Genomic DNA, 16,388 nt, shown 5'->3' with positions numbered 1-16,388 from the left:
GCTGCTGCTCCTAACTCCAACGCCTAAAATAAAGTGAAAATAAAATACTTTTCATTTGATTTGTAAGAGTAAAGTTATTTTTATTGCAGAAAAGCCCTCACCCTCCAGCATTACAGCAATAAAGAGATAAAATCCATGCCATATTAAAAATTATATTGGTGGACAGAAAGCTACCTGGCACTGATCACAGATCAGAGAATAAACAAAATGGCCTTGTTCATCCAAAACTGACTTCACAACATTACCAAGACTTTTGGGCTTCTTTATATGTCCTGAGCATGCAGCTCAGATTTGTAAATACATTTTGTGATCAGTCTATAGGTGTGACTACAGGCACCAAAGATTTGATTGCCACATGTAGGTTGGCAAAAAAATTACTTGAGAAACTGCTAAAAGTATACAGCTTCTTGTATCAACGAGGTGACACAATAAGTGGGGAGTTTTCCTTGAAATAACTCCTATGCCCCTTTTTTGTGTTTTGTTTTTCTAGCCTAGCCCTTAGAATAGGTCATATAGATGATCTCATAGCTGCTGGGTAGATTGCTGAAAATAAACATATCCTTTACAAAACAGCTCCTGAGACAGACAACACCTCGTCCTTGACATGAGCCTGGCAGCAGAATTGGATAGGTCCTTGAGCCCTTGGAGTCCCATCATAGCCCTTGAGCTGAAATGGTGCCTGGTACCCAAAGGGGCTGGATGAGGAATGTCTGTGTTTTGCAGGGAATTAGGGACAGTGGGAGAAGCTGTGTGGTTCCATTCAACAGCGCTCTGCAGTGCCGATACCTTGAAATCTGCTTGTGTTCTTTAGGAGCTTTCTGTTTTAGGTTAAGCTAATGCAGGATGCAAGAGGAGAGGGAGTTGGGGATAGAAATCACGTGGCAGATGCCTTGATGCAACAGCAATACATTCAGACCTGTCCTCTTGTCTCTCCCCTCAGAGTTGAAACAATACTGAGCCTGCCTCTGATCTCTGTAGGGAGTTTTGGGCTGTCCTGTGACTTCAAAGAAAACCTAACCCGCCTTCTGACTCCAGCCAGGAAAGTGAATGACTTCTTCTATTCTTTTTGGAATGAATTTGAGCTGCCATTCAAAACCAATGCCTGGGAATCTACCTACATTTACAAGCAGAATGAGAACTCTGAGGAATGCCTCTGGTAAGATCCAGATCCAACTCTGTCCCAGCTTTTAACTTGATAAATTCCATCTCTGTCCTCAGGCATGGTTCTTACAGGCTGTCATTGAAGTCCTATGTGCTGAGAGGTGCCTTAATGATATCAGGGAATGAGAGAAGGAAAAGATGAATTACATCTTGGAGCCGACTGCATGTCTGAATATTGCACTCTATCTACTTTTAAGTATTCTCAAACTTCTTCTCTTCCTGTGGACAGTGTAGCCCCAAAGTTGTCCTTGCTGCACAAACATGTTTACTCTATTCTTGCTGTAAATATTGTGACATGAGAGTCTCCATCAGGGTCTCCATAGATGCCTTTTTAGGTCAGGGGTTTTATAATGTTATGTTTCTCTACATTAATTGCTTCAATCTGTGAGCACTATTGTTTCTCTGAAACATTTCCAAAGTTCAAAGTGTATCTTTGTTTGAACAGCATGACCCCCAGTAACTGCAGAGCTGAAGCTATGCTCTCACCAGTTTTGGAGCATAGGAGACAGATTTTCCTTTGTGACCTGAAACATCAGCCTGTGATGTTTCTTGAGAATGCTGGGTTTTCTTCTTGCCTGATATCAAATGCCATTTTAATCAAGTAGACGTTTTCATATACTGACACTTATCACTACTCTTCCTTTATGGACTCTTATTTGATTTTCAGTTCATGCGGATTATTATTTTTCCAGCTTTAGGACATAAAATTCTGACTTTTTTTTTTTTTTTAATCAGCTATGTTATACTTAGCTTGCTTGTTTCTCCTACCAATTTTATAAATGTAGTTTGAAGGCTGACAAGAATTCATGGAACTAGCTGGTATATTTCCAAGTCATAACCTGAGGAAGTTACAAATTTTTAAGGAAAATTTACAAATGTATTGGCTTCAGAGTGATAAATACCTTACTTACAGAGTATCTTGTATGGAGAATTAATATATATACACATTTTTGTTTTCTGAATTAAAGGATCTAAAAACTTATCCCAATTCACTGTTTTGTGAATATTTAGGACTTTTTATTGTTTCCTCCTTTGTACTTTTTAATGGACAGCAACTTGATAACATGATGTAATTGCTAAAATACTTCTCTTTCATACTTTGAAACATGAATGTACTTCACTCATTTGCTACCACAATCCCTATTTCTCCATGTCGGTAGCTATAATTGCTGATGTACTACACATAGTTCAATTAAATCCCCTTAGTCCCGCAGGTTTAATACCTTTCATGCAAGTTAATGTATATAAGTTGTTGTTTTCCAAGTGTTTCTTACCTGGTCTTCATTAATGCTTCTGTTCATGACCTTATGTAAAAAATTAAGAAATCTTCAAGCTCCTTTTCTTAAATGCTGAATTAACAAAAATTTTAAAATTAATTTTGTATTTCTGCCCATTTTCTTTTCTTTCTTTTTTTTTTTTTTTTTCACTCTAATACAGCTGTAAAATGCGTCTCATTCTGCTTTAATAGAAACTGTCAGCTTGCTTTTTTGATTGTCTAATTTAAAAAATCAATTTTTGCTAAAACATAAATTATACTGCATGGGCTAATTGTCCCTTGTGGGTATAAAAGCACGTGAATGCCTACAGTGATGGGAAAATCAAGTCATGTCTCAACTAACCACATGTTCCTACAAATTAATGATTAAGGATTCTATTCCTGAAAACAGTGGGGAGCAAAAGATATTAGTAGTTTATAGGACAGGGATCTCAGTGTTGCTAAATCAAAAGTTAAACAGTTTGAAAACACAGAAATTTCTTCTTTTTTCCCTCTGCATCAACTTTATTTCAGACAGAATATCTCTTCTCAGACACAACGGGTTGAAGCAAGAACAGGATTTTCTCTGTTATTGTTGCAGATAAAAACGCTCCATTCTGCCTTACAAACAATCGTGTACTGTAAACAGCCTGTCTAGCATTTTGTCTTATTTAGGAGAACAGGCATAACGCACATGTTGGGAGTTGGCCATTATCTGACAATACCTGTGCTCCCTGCCTTCTATCAGGTACATGAATGCGCTAGACGCTGGAGTGACACACTTCTCTGAAAAACTGAAGTTCAAGGACATATTGAGGACACCAGAGCAGCTGAAAAGAGTTGTGAAAGATCGAAATCGGAAAAGCAATGGTAGGGGGGTGTGTGTGAGAGTGTGAGGGTGCACCCTTCCCTGCAGGCAATTTGTTTTTTCCTTGGAAATCAGACTGACCTCTTAGCTATGTTTTAAGGATGGTCTTTCCACAGAGAAGCACACACATGCAAATGTAAGATGGCACAAATTCTTTCCCTATCCCAGAGGCCTTCTGGGATGAAATATCCCACCTAGGTATGATGTTGTCTTCCTACATGCTCTGTTTTGTGAAAGATTCAGAAATCCAGGAATCACAACTCCTCCTAAGCAAGGCCTTAGATGTTACAAGAATGCTTAGTTCTCTACCATTCCTGTGTTTGCAGCTCTGATACATATCTGGGCCTTGCTTGTGCCATCAAGGGGCACTTCTTCTGGAAGTGATCCATCTAAACTAGAAAAACAGATGAGTAATACCTCATCTTCTACTAAGACTAAGCACCAGGCATCAGCAGGCCAAGTGAGTACAAGAGTGATAAGTAAACCAATCAAACTATTACCTGAATGCCATTTGACTTAGAAAAATTCATATTCAGTAGCCTGTACTACATCAGAATTGCCACTGCTTATTTGAGTGAGATAATGGCAGTGCTCTGGTGCAATCAGACATAAGATAGACCAGGTGTTGGGGCACCTTCTACCACTTGACTTTCCCTCAAATATCCTCATCTTACTACAGACGGTCCCAGCCCAGCATGGATAACGTGCCTTAGCCCAGCACTGCTACTCTGCTTGCCTCTCAGGCACCATGGAGCAGGTGAATGTCCTCTTCTAATCTGTATCTTTTACCTGTCTGTCCCCATTCTTGCTCAATCTGTAGTGATCATCATGTGTGGTACTCCAGCTGATGTCAGCAGAGACCTAGGGACAGAGACCGTGGATAAGGACATCGTTATCATCCTGATAGATCTCTTCAAGTAAAGTATCACTTTTGCTTTTCTTTTCTCTGCACTTTGCTGAAAGATAGAGATAATGGCAATATTCCATATGGAACTGTTTTGTTGAAGAAATGCTATCACAAAATATTTTTCATCGTTGCCTTTCCTCTCATCTTGCCCTTTATCTAAGTTGTTTCATGCTTAAATTGTGGCACATCCTCTACAACATCCCATTTAGTTCACATGAGATTTTTCTAAGGCAGTGACCAGAGCAAGTAGAGTTAACTTCAACCTATGGACTGAGTGCAGAAAGCTGAGAGAATCACAGAGTCCAAAGTTGGAATGGCCATGAGCTGTTCACATGAAGATTGTAAATTTTTCATACAATCTATCCAACCAGAAAATAATGTAAATATGACTTACAGTATATTTTTCTAGGATCTACTTACTCCTTTTTAAATGACTTAAAAGGGTGGTACAGTTGTATCTTCCAATCAGCAACATCTTTGTAACTACATAACTCTAACTTTTCAGAAATGTTCCTTAGTATTCAGCCTAACTATTCTGTTGTTTAATTTTATCTTTCTATTACTAATTGCCTCAGGAATTCATGGTCTGGGAGAAAGCTAGTTGACCTAGCCCAAAACCATGCCCAGATTTTTCTGTTATATTTATCCTCTGGTACACCCAGATGCCTCAGACCATCTTATGTGACGCTCTCCTTAAATTTGCTACATGCCCCTCTGGTTTTCCTGAATATCTCAAACCGTGTTCATCTCTGTAAAACAGAAACAAAATACAGACATATGTTAGATCCAGACTTGAACCATAGAAGACAGTAGGCAAGGTCCTATGTTTCCACAGGTGTCAAGACCCTCAGACAAAGTGATGAATTTAAATGTTTGTCAGATCTGAGTCCTGTTGCAGCCACAACACACACACAGTGTTTAAGCCTCCCTCAGGGGGGATGCTGTAGAATTATCCAGTCTGGTGGACTCTAATGAAGGTTCCTTTCCATCTAGTTAGTTCAGTCCAAAACTGAATGAAAAGCACTTAGAAATTATCCGGGATTTGTAAAAGTCATAAGATTCAGAGAAAGGCAGGGAGAGGGTTGTGTAGTCAGGATCTCACTGGATGGCTAGAGAGTAGAGCCTGTGGTCTCCAAAAGCTCTTAATACAGTACTTACTGAAATAAATAAAAGGATGATCAAGCATGAATAATTACAGAAGGCTCATACACAGTGAGTTTTTAGTCAGTCTAGCTATAGAAGTGACAGATGCTGCCACTTGACACTAATATGCATTGCTAAATTCCTCTGTAATATGTGAATCCAGTGGTTGCCAGTCTGGGAAGCACTTCAGATGCCCTGGCAGGATGGTGAAACCAAAGACACCTGAAAGCTACAACCTTTCCTGCTTGTTTTAGCATAGTTTTCAAATTCACTTGTTTTCCCCTGATTTTCCTATCTCACTGAATTAAACAAATCACTAAGCTGTCCTCTGCATCTTTCCAGTTGTTTTATGCCCTCCTATTAAACGTTTTTAGTGCAACTTCTGCTGTGATCAATTCTAGCAGGAAATATCAAAATTAGAGGAACATGTAAAAGAATGCAGCAGAGGTCAGAAACATGAAAAGTAAGAAACTACAAATTCCAGTGCTGTAGGTTCCAGGAAGGAGGAAATAAACAGGACAGAAACCAAACAGTTACAGGAATAACAATAATGCACTGCAGGCTCTGTGTTTCAGATTACCGGATCTCTTTGATACTACCTTTTAATGTAGGTAAGCACAGAAGCTGGCATGAGGGAATGAACAATGTGAAGGGTTCTGTCTATAATGAAATTTTATTTATGTAACTACTGTTTTAACAGTAGTTTAAAGGGGAAAGGAGAATTATTCTGTCATGGTTACCACTGCCCATATTGCTGACTCATGGGGTTTTGCACTTTGCTTTGCAGGAACACATACTTCAGAAACAACACCTCAGCCCGTTACATGCAGAATGTACTTGTCCTGACTCTGCCACCAGCTAATCAGAGCTTAAGTACTGCAAAGACTGTGGACAGCAACCTGGTAACCACAGTATTTTATATCTGATTATTGCCTTCAGTTCATTCATGTTCATGCGGTAGAAAATTCATGCAGAATGACATTTCATTCTGCTTCAATGATATAAAAATACGTCATAAGGCAAACATTCAGGATCTCATATTCCTGTTTTATGAAGTTCTAGTCAAGCCTTTCATGTGTTCTTCAAGTGTCATGTTCATGGGGTTTGGGGAAGACTTGTAGATACATGACTTTCTGACTCCACTTCTGGGTGACTGTCAATCTTATGTAACTGGAAAACATCACTAAAGGAAGATCTATAGCTGTAATAAGGATGTGAGTGTGGAAAGATCAGATTTTTATTGTGTGCAGATATGCCTAAGTGGTGGCAACCATTATTGCTTGTGCCCAGGGACATTCCAGTTTTTCAAACTCTCAAAAAACGGGATTTTTTTTTCTTTAGGAAATACTTTTAAAAATAAATAAATAAAAATTTCCTGAAAAGCAGAAACTATCCAAATCCTGTAACTGTTCAGTGAAACTGATATTCCTGAAGTTTACCCAGGAACCAGACTCTGTGTGAGAGTTCCTCCCAGGATTTGTGGCTTTGAATTCCAGCTCTTCAGCAGAGATCCTAAAGCTTCTGGCTGGATTTACAGGGTTTCCAGATCTCCCAGCCTGGGCTCAAATTTTTTTGGGTACCAGCTCCATGGCAGACAGCTGGAAATTCTGGCACAGCTCCTTGCCCCTGAGCTGCGGCCATCTGGAAGCCCAGACTCTCTGGCATCACATCAGATTATCTGCACAGGAAGTCTAATGCAAAGCCAGGGGCTTTGGGTCCTTCTGAGCATACCTGCCTAGAACCTACAGCGTAGGATTTCTTGAATCCTTTGCTCAATGATCAGGATGCCAATGCTTTACGTGGGCCTCATAAATTTTTCCCCAACTGCCTGTCTTCATACACCAAAAATATACTGTGTTCACCTTTATTCTTCCAAGAGACGTTGCTGATATGGCATTGCCCATCATTCAGATTCTGGCCCTCCATGCTGGAGTTTTTGCCAAATGGAGATCAACTAAGATAACGTAGCTTTAAAATAGAAATATGAACTCTCAAATTGTCATTTTTCTTTTTCTTCTCTTCTAGATGGAAGATGACTTTGTTATTGGCTATTATAATGCAGTCTTACTCTTTGGGCATATTCTGAAGAAACTTATCTCCTCTCAGAGACCCGTGTTACCTCGCAGTCTCATCAATGAATTCCGAAATACCACATTTGAAGGTAAAAATGACCAGTCATGAGCAGGGTTCACTGAACTGAAGAAAGGAAAGAAATTTGTTTTTAAGCACTCTTAGGATAAGCCCCTGCTATTTTAAAAAAGTCCAAGACCTTCAGTGAGTTTTATTCCCACTCTCATTTTTCTTTCTTTCTTTCTTCTTCTTCTTCTTTTTTTTTTTAATATATATTTTTTTCAAATATGTTATCTTCAGTACTAACAAAAGCTCTACATAATAGTCATGTGCAGAATTACCTCAGTGCATGCAACATACAAGAAGCAGAAAGTTGAAATGATAAAAATTTGTAACATTACAATTAGCAACAGCTGATTTGAGATCCAGACTTTTCTGGGCCATGGCCTTTTCATGCTGATCTGAAGTAGAAGGAACATTAAAGAATATTGTTGTCTAAGAAGAGGTGGGAGAAGTAGAAGAGACAGAATTTCCTGGAGAGCAGAGTTTGAGGACAGGGACGAGGCCTGAATCTAGTGTTATTCCTTTGACAAAGAACTGAACTCTCTGTAGGTAGACTATCTGGCAAATGAAAAGGCAGCTGGAAGAGTGAAGTGTGTAGCTGGGTTTCAGAGTCTACACTTTCTCCACAGACAGCCTGGCATTCAGGTCTCATTTTCAGCTCTCCTCAGGTTGTTAAATTGAGTCAGTGTCATTTCTAAGCTTTGTACCAAAGATCTAGTCTTGACTTGAGGCCAATACTTATGAAATATGATTGATGTTCAAACAACTCTGAAGTCCATTTATCAAAGCTTTACCTATTAGTTTCAACCTTTTCCCAACTCACAAAGCCATTGTAGGCCTGGGTACCCACGATGAAAGCGTAAGCCAGCTGGCAATGCATTGGCTCGGTCAACGTTCTTGTTCTTACAAGTTGTCTAGCACCAGAGGGCTTTTGTAGGCCACAGGCTTAAAAGTCCCAGCTGTCAGTTCACATCAGAGATCTGTACAAAAATGACTACTCAAACCTTTGTATACGTCCCACCTCCTTTCAGAGAACACATATAGAAGTTTCCCAGTTTTTCCTAACAGATTTTGGGCTTATATTTTCTTTAACTGTGATATCTCAAAACCAGCAAAAAAAAAAAAAAAAAAAAAAAAAAAAAAAAAAAAGCTTACTTATGCTAGTTATTCCTGGAGTCTGCATCCTTTTTTGAATATCAGTGAAGTCGTCTTTTCAGTTTCATTCTAAGTCTGAAAGATAAGTTGCAGGGATCTTTTTCCTTATCTCAAATTAGTCTTTCACTGTAATGAGGCATATTAGTTATAGGTTTAGTATAAAAAAAATCCTAAAAATGAAAGGTACTGAATCACCTTCACTATTCCTTGTATGGGGGCTGGCAGAGTATAGAGTTCATGCAATAATTATTTTTATGCGCAGAAGGTCAACCATGAAAAAAATAGCACTAGTTTTTAAGGTGGAAAGGGGTCATTCCCAAGGAGACTTTCAAGTGCTGGGTACTGGCATGACTTGTGCTCTTGTTGAAATGCCTGACTTCATGAGAACAAAGTCAAGCGAATGATGAGGGACTTAGAAGGTTCCACCCTAAAATCCTTGGAATATGCTACACAGGCAATTTCTGAATGTGCACATTTGCTGACATTAGGAGGCAAGGGGTTAAAGGGAAAAAGAACCTGGTTAAAATAATTTAGCTAGAGCCTAGCAGATAGCTCTCAAAAGAGTAAGAGGAATGAAAGTACCTCTACATTTCCTTTCTTGCTGATAGATTCAAACTGCAGAGGGAAACAGGCTATTTCCCTTCTCACCTATAAAATTGTCTTTTCAAGGGAGGTTACGCTGCCATACTTGGTATGCTGAAGAAAAGTGACAAATATATCTTTTCTATGGCTAGAGGGAGACCTTCCTCTTCAATGCAGTCAGTTCAACACCGATTACTAGATTTTGTAGAGAAAATGTGGCATGCTATTAAGGGAGAAGCAGTGCCACACTAAGCTGATATGAGTGCTAGCATGTAGATGAAGAAGAGAAAGATCATGGGCATCAGAAATCCTTTTATTTATCCCATTCTTCCTGCCACATATATGTGTTTCTGAGAATGCAAGCCTTCTTGACTAATTCCTTGTGTCCACAGGTGCACAGGGTCCTGTGACTCTAGATGCATTTGGAGATATTGATACCAATTTGACCGTGCTGTACACATCACAGTCTACAAATGAGGTACGTATGTCCATGGAGTAACTGTTCCATCTTGTATATGAAAGAAGAAACAAAATGTCCTGCACTGTTGCATAAGAATGATGAAAATAACCACAGCAGAAGTGGTGGCATGCTAAGGCATGCTGGGCATGCTGGGAGAGGGTCATGAGAGGAGTGCTGGAGTTTGACAGGACTGATGTCATCCAGTGATTCAGTAAGTGAAGTGTAGCTAGTATTTTGTGAGGTTGATGCATTTCTTTTAAAGGAAAAGAAAGTAATGAGGAGGAATATGGAAGCCAAATATATGGCTAAGTTGAAGAACACGTTACTGTAACAGAAAGAGCAAAAATTACTCTGTTGAAGTTAGGGCAATACATTCATTAAAAATAGTTTGAAGCAAGGGACAAACAAGGGAGAGCACTACTGCTGACTGCATTTCTTCACTCCTACACCCACAGTTCAGAGTTCTTCTGTATTTCGACACTCACAAGAACAAGACACGTGTGGGAACTGCCAGTCCAGATTTCATCTGGAGGAACCACAGGCTGCCTAGTGATATTCCAAGTACAGGTGAGATACCCATTAAACCTACCTTGTCTTCCAAGAAAGGTTCCACAGTCCTAAGTTCCAGCTATCCCCAGCCAGGGAGCCAGGAGCTAGCAACAGACCAGACCAGCACCATTCCTTCCCCTGCCCCATGGTCTCTGCACCCAGTCCATCTCTAAATCTGCACTTCTTTTTAGGCACTAAGTCTCTTAAAGACACCACACAGTACCTATGACTGTGGGGAGTGCTGTGACATGTTTGAGAAGAGGTCAGCTTGGATTTAAATGTTTCACTAGAAGATCGTGGTGCTGCAAATTGCTTGAAGGACTGCTCAGGAAAAACAGTAGGGTTAAGGTTATCATGAGTTATCTGATTTTGCATTTCTATATCCCTAGTGCAGCATGGTGGCTTCTGCTTGCCCCTTTATCCTCCTTGTGGGGAGCTGTAGAGAGGACATAGCACTGTGCAGATTCAGGGAGTTTTTGCTTTTTCCTTTCCACAATTTCCTGGTGTGAGCCTGTTCCTATCAGACAACCCAGTACCAGAGACAGGGGGAGGAGGGAAGGGCGTGGGGATCAGCTCTTTTCCCATTCACAGCTTGGCTCTATTCTCTCATTATCTGGAGATGTCTCTTAGAAGAGCTGGCTCCTTGCAGAAAGAAAATGGGAAACTAGGTTAGTGCTTGATCTCCACCCTGACATTGAATCTGAAATCCCAGAAATCATCACCTTTCTTTTGAGTTTTTGGTGACTCCTGGATAGAGCAGCTGAACCCCCTTGTTATTCAGCATAGCTGAGTACAGCCCTGTTAATCAGAGCTGAGTGGGATTGTTTCTCTGTTTGGACTCCTGCCACATGGGGATTGGCAACAGAAAGGCGTATTCTTCAAGGTATGATATGCAGGATAAAAATAACTGTAGTGGCAGTGGTTGCAAGGGTTAGAGTGTTTCCCTGAGTCATTCCCACCAGTGAGTGTCCAAAGGTACCACAGTGATTACCTAAGGCCTCCGTTAGTTTGTTGAGCTGCTTACCTCCGTTAGGTAATCTTATAACACAAACTGATAAGTGGAGGAACTAGCACTCTCTGCTAGCTAGAAGACATTCACACTGAGGTGTGCTCTTTTATTCCTCAGTAAAGTAAATCAAATGGTTTCAGGTTAGGGTTTGCCCCTCCTACAAGAAGCAGGAGCAGCGGTTCATTGCAGGGACCCATGGGAGCTGCCAGGAGCAGGCAGCTGTCACAGGAAAGAAACAGAAGATTCAGCAGCACTGACAAGACCTGGGTTAGGCAGCTCTGGGATGAGCAGAGCTCTCACCTTGCAATTGTGGTCACCACTTTGGTCTTCCTTGGTATGACTGCAAGGACTGCTTGTATAGACGGCAACCTGCATGCATCAGCTCAGGGTCTCCCTGCACTGTGCTGCCAGGCCCCAGTCTTCTCAGTGTTGCTCCAGTCCCATTCTCATCCATCCCTTGGGCCCCACATGCACTGTGTTATCAGAGGATCTCTGTATCTTTGATACGTTCCCTTGAATATGTCCTTGTCTGAAGCTGCTGCACAAAGGCTAAAGAAAAATGTTTGGCAATTGCAGAAAGTTTGTGTCTACAGACTGATAGCTTAATATTCAAAGCTTAATGAAGGCCTGACTTTGTGGCGAGGCTATACAAAACCAAAGCAAAACTGCCTCCCACAGGCACTTGATTATTTTGTTTTCTTATTTTTAAAAATAAGCATTCCTCAGTGTGAGTCTAAATAAATACATCCCCCCAAAGGGCAATTTCTTACGGCCAAAATTTAAGTAATCACTATGCCTTGCCAAAGCCATTCAAAACTTTCCAACCAAAAATATGTATTTTTCCTCCAGGGAGGTGAATAAATGCAGCAAACAAAACCCTGCTCCTTCCTAATCTGTAATTGAGAACAGCTGACCCAGTTCTGCTACCCTCCTCCCTCCTGGCATCTTGTAAAATTAGGGATTTCATCCACATATTGCAATTTTTCAGAAACTTTTAACCCTTGCTCTAAGCACGGATAAGGTCTGCCTTCACCACACAAACGTTTTTGGTTCCAGGCGACCTAAAAACAGCTATTCTGTGATGCGGGATGCTTTTGCAAGTTGTAACACCAGCAGCCAGGAGGTGGGAGCAGAGTCTCAGGAACAGGATAATGCAGTCCCACAGGGCTTCCTTAACAAAAATTCAGTCTGATGATTTTGGAGTTATAAATCCCTATTTACAAAGCTTAAGTCTCAGATAATTGTTAAGAAGTTGCTTCAAAAGTTCTCATGTATATGTCATTTTATGGAGCTGACAATATCCTTTCCTGGTGAGAGGGAACGGTAGTACAGACAGTTTTCAAAGGAGAACGTGAGACTAGTATTAACAGTTACTTGATGACCCTGAGACTGATGCTGTCATGAATGCATGGAAGGTGGGGAGATGTGAGGCACAGAAAAAGAAAAAAAAAAAAGGAAGAAAAAAAAAAAGACAGAAAGCTGGGTCCAAAATCCAGAGGAGTTCCTAAACTGACTTCCATGTTGGACTCAGACACTTACAATAGTGTGTTCAAAATATTTGCTTAGTTGCTGCCTGATTCTGAAGGCAGCTAGTGTGTATCTTATTGCTTTTCATTTTCATTTTTATTATATCTTATTATTTCTATTTTACTCTTTATCGTTTTCCTGTATGCCTTTATTTCTCTTCCTGGGCACATCCAGAAATACCTTAGTGTCAGCAAGGCTGAGTAGCTTGGCTCCTTTCCTAACCATCACCAACACGGTGATCTGCAAAAACAGATTTTCCTCTGCCTTCTTTGCCTGAGAGGCTCTTGGAGTGGAGTAGATGCGCTCGATGTGTGCCCACCAGATGAAGCTCTGCTCTAATGGCATGTTGTTTTTCAAAGGAGGTTGGTGGCCACAGCTTTCCTTCCCAGTATCCCTGAGCTCCATGAACTGACCCAAGACAGGAATATCAGGTGTCATTTAACTGTTCTACATTAAGAGAATAAAAATTACAACTTTATACAGTCAGTTCCCAGCCTTGTCAGTCCTGCCTGCCTTCTCAGGATTAGTACCCTCATGTTTTCTGTGTGTCCTAAGTCCTCAGATGCCTGAACAGACCAATTTTTAAATTGTTTGGCACCTGGCAGTTTCCAAGAACATTGCATTAGCTTTGTGCTGCCAGCACATTAACTTCCCTCCATAGAGTAAGTACTTGCTATTGAAGAGCACAGTCCACTCAGTAGCACTTGTTATCCCAACACAGTGTTTACAAGAGGAGTTCATAAATGGGCCCTGACTCTTAAACTCTGTTATAACATCTATAGAATGACTTTAAACAACTGGGTCAATAAGGGGAGAACCCATCTGTGAAATGCTGAAAAGTCTGCATATATTAAAGGCTGCACCAAGATATTATCCTGACCTCTCCTTGGATAACAAGTCCTTGCAAGAAATGCCTTTCAAATCCACAAGTGGCTGTACTCCGTATCAGCTGAAATTCTGGATGGAAACTGTGGTTTTCAGGCATATCCCATCCTGAAGCAGAGTATTTCAGTAAAGACTGTGGGACAGAGGTGATGGTTGTGGGAAAGTCACTGCCAGAGAGGCACATGTCTTTCTTGCTAGGCAGGTGCTCAGCAGGACTGGAAAGGAAAGGACATACATTGTAAAGCCTAACTCAGAAAGTCATCACTGAGTATTGCTTTAAATGATAAAAACAGTAGGGACCAAATCCTTGTTCCCAGTTCAGAAAAAGCCTTATCTAAGTGAGTCAAAGTTGTATTAAACACAGGGTATGCTTGAGGAAAACATTTCCTTCCTTCTCGTAACTGATTACAAATGGCCAACCCCTTAACACCATGTACATCCCTACCCCACAGGGAGTTGTATCCTGGGTTTGCTGCCACCATCTATTCTCACAAAGTTATCTGTCAGTTTAATTTTTTAGAATGTGGTTACTAAGAAGTGGTCATTTTTATTCCTAAACTACTTTTGTTTCTTTTTAAAGAGGAGAAACACTTCGAAGCTCTGCTGCTGAGCTGATGTGAGGGATTGTGTTGTTAGATTCACCTCCCAACTGGGTTCCCTACAGGGTGCCCATGCCTCAAGTGGGACTGTAAGACTGTACTGCTCTAGGCCATGCTTCATCCTGTAGTGAAAGAGAGCAGCTGCATGTCATCTCTAGGGAGTGCTGGGCTTTACCTAAGCCTCTCAACTCGGATATGACCAAAGAATATCATTGCTTAGCTACTGCAAGTTGCATGTGTGTGTGAGGGTAATTTCTTAAATTGAAAAAGATTATTATTTTTCACTGTCTTCCATTAAGTTGTTTACTTTCTAATTTTTCCTTTCTGCAGGCCCACATGTGTTGACTATCGCTGTTTTCACGCTCACGGGAATTGTGATTCTGGTTCTGATAATCTCTCTGCTGATTCTAAGGTACCAACTCCCTTGTCCCTCAGTTTGTCCTCAAACTGTTTCCCTCCTAGGAAATGCCTTTGATTTCTCCTTGAAGAGCTTCTTGTTTCCTTACCCTACACACTTAGGTAGTTGCCCTCATTGTGAACTGATTAGCATATGCCAGGTAGTGTTTGCATCTTTAGTGCTGTTATGTCAGGTTACTAACCAAGGGTGAAGATACAGCAAGAATTTTTGCATCTGCTAAAAAGCTTTGATCCTGACACATACACAGAATCTCATATCTCAGAGCAGTCTTCAGACTTTTTCCACTTACTGCCCACCTTTAGCCCACTTGGGGTTCCCTTATGTTTCTTTAACCTATTGGTGGTATAAATGTTCAATCTGGAAGGAGGTTTCTGTCTTAAGTCACTGTGGGAATCAAAACACCACAAGGTTCTGGTGTTTTCAATGTATGCGTGCACTCTGTCTCTCAGTTTCCTCCAACTCAGTCCAATTCCTCACATATAGACTTTTCAAACAGCTGGAATTTCCTGAGTGTAACACCGTTCGACTTTATCATGACAGAAAATGCAGAAATTGAAATCAATGGCATCTACTTTTGATGGAAGAAAAGTCACTCCATTTCTAAAGTGTATGATTTTCTTTCATATTTAAGGAAATTGTCTTATCTGTGCAACCCATTTTTGTTACGTATCAAAGAGCTTCAGACAAAGGGAGAAAATCAGGTCTTAAGAAAACCTGATTAGAAACAGTTACTACCCAGGCTCCCTTATTTTGAGTGGACCAATCTGCCTTGTGAACTAAAGCTTTTAATGAAGAAAAATTAAAGACAAAGGTATGCATCTCTTGCACATCCAGATGTCCTTAAGAAATGGAAGGGCTAACTATTCCTACATAAGCACTAACATATAAACAGACAAAAAAAAGGGAAAGTTAATCTGTTTGAGATGGCTATGAAAATTGACAAAAGTTTGGAGACTGTTTGGACTTGTAAAACGTTCTGTGCTCTTTCATATTTGCAGATGTATAAAATCTAACCTTTACGTTACTAGTCAATACCATCAGTTCTCCCATTTGGAGCATTTGCCAGCAGTCATCAGTGTGTTGGGATTCCCCTGCAGTTGCTCTAGTCAGTCCTGTTTCCTGTTTTTTCTTTTTTTTTTCTTTTTTTTTTTTTTTTTTTTTTTTTTTGTATAGAGGAAGGATTTGCACAGGTAAACAGATAATTTGGTAAGTATCAGTATAATTGCAGCTTTTCTCTAAGAGAAGACAGCTTTTGATCTGAAGTTCTGCAACAGAGACTGCAGTTTCCTTTTTCCAGCTCCAAGGACACTTCCCTCATTTTTACAAAACATGCAGAATACAGGGGACATACACAAAAAGGGATCTCATCACAACACTTTTGTTACCTCCTCTCCTGGCATTGTATTCAAACCAGTTCTTACCACCCAGCATTGATGCCATGACTTCCTTTGGCTCATGTTTGTTTGAGGCACCTCCCTTCAGAGTGCATTCAATAACATAGAGGAGAAAACCATATAAAACCCAGACAGCCCTTTGTACTTTAAATTGTTCTGACCTCCCTTGAGGCTCTGGCAATTGCCCAGCAGCTGTTCTGCTAAATCGCTTCTGTTCTTCTACTACATCTATGGTACTGAATCAGCGTTTAGGCTCTCCCAAAGTTATGGGAATAAGAGCAGCCTCAAAGTGGAAAACTGTATGAGAGACACAGGGCTTGTGCTTGAGCCCTGTCAACCTGAC

At 40.5% G+C, this 16,388-nt stretch overlaps 1 protein-coding gene across 1 annotated transcript in view; it reads left to right on the top strand.

Annotated features, from left to right (window-relative positions):
- GUCY2C (guanylate cyclase 2C) overlaps positions 1 to 16,388 on the top strand; it is a gene marked incomplete at both ends in the record, with an annotated part of 44,071 nt that overhangs the window by 4,550 nt on the left and 23,133 nt on the right. Inside the window, 8 exons of the mRNA XM_084305959.1 lie at positions 941 to 1,156; positions 3,165 to 3,286; positions 4,105 to 4,201; positions 6,122 to 6,236; positions 7,360 to 7,495; positions 9,597 to 9,682; positions 10,114 to 10,231; positions 14,564 to 14,645. Coding sequence (XP_084162085.1) covers positions 941 to 1,156; positions 3,165 to 3,286; positions 4,105 to 4,201; positions 6,122 to 6,236; positions 7,360 to 7,495; positions 9,597 to 9,682; positions 10,114 to 10,231; positions 14,564 to 14,645 — 972 coding nt within the window. The remainder of the gene's footprint in view (positions 1 to 940; positions 1,157 to 3,164; positions 3,287 to 4,104; positions 4,202 to 6,121; positions 6,237 to 7,359; positions 7,496 to 9,596; positions 9,683 to 10,113; positions 10,232 to 14,563; positions 14,646 to 16,388) is intronic.

This window comes from Netta rufina, assembly GCF_964035555.1.
Source record: "Netta rufina genome assembly, chromosome: 1".
Taxonomy (NCBI): domain Eukaryota; kingdom Metazoa; phylum Chordata; class Aves; order Anseriformes; family Anatidae; genus Netta; species Netta rufina.
Note: the sequence above shows the minus strand (reverse complement) of the source record. Positions and strands in the feature narration are given on the sequence as shown.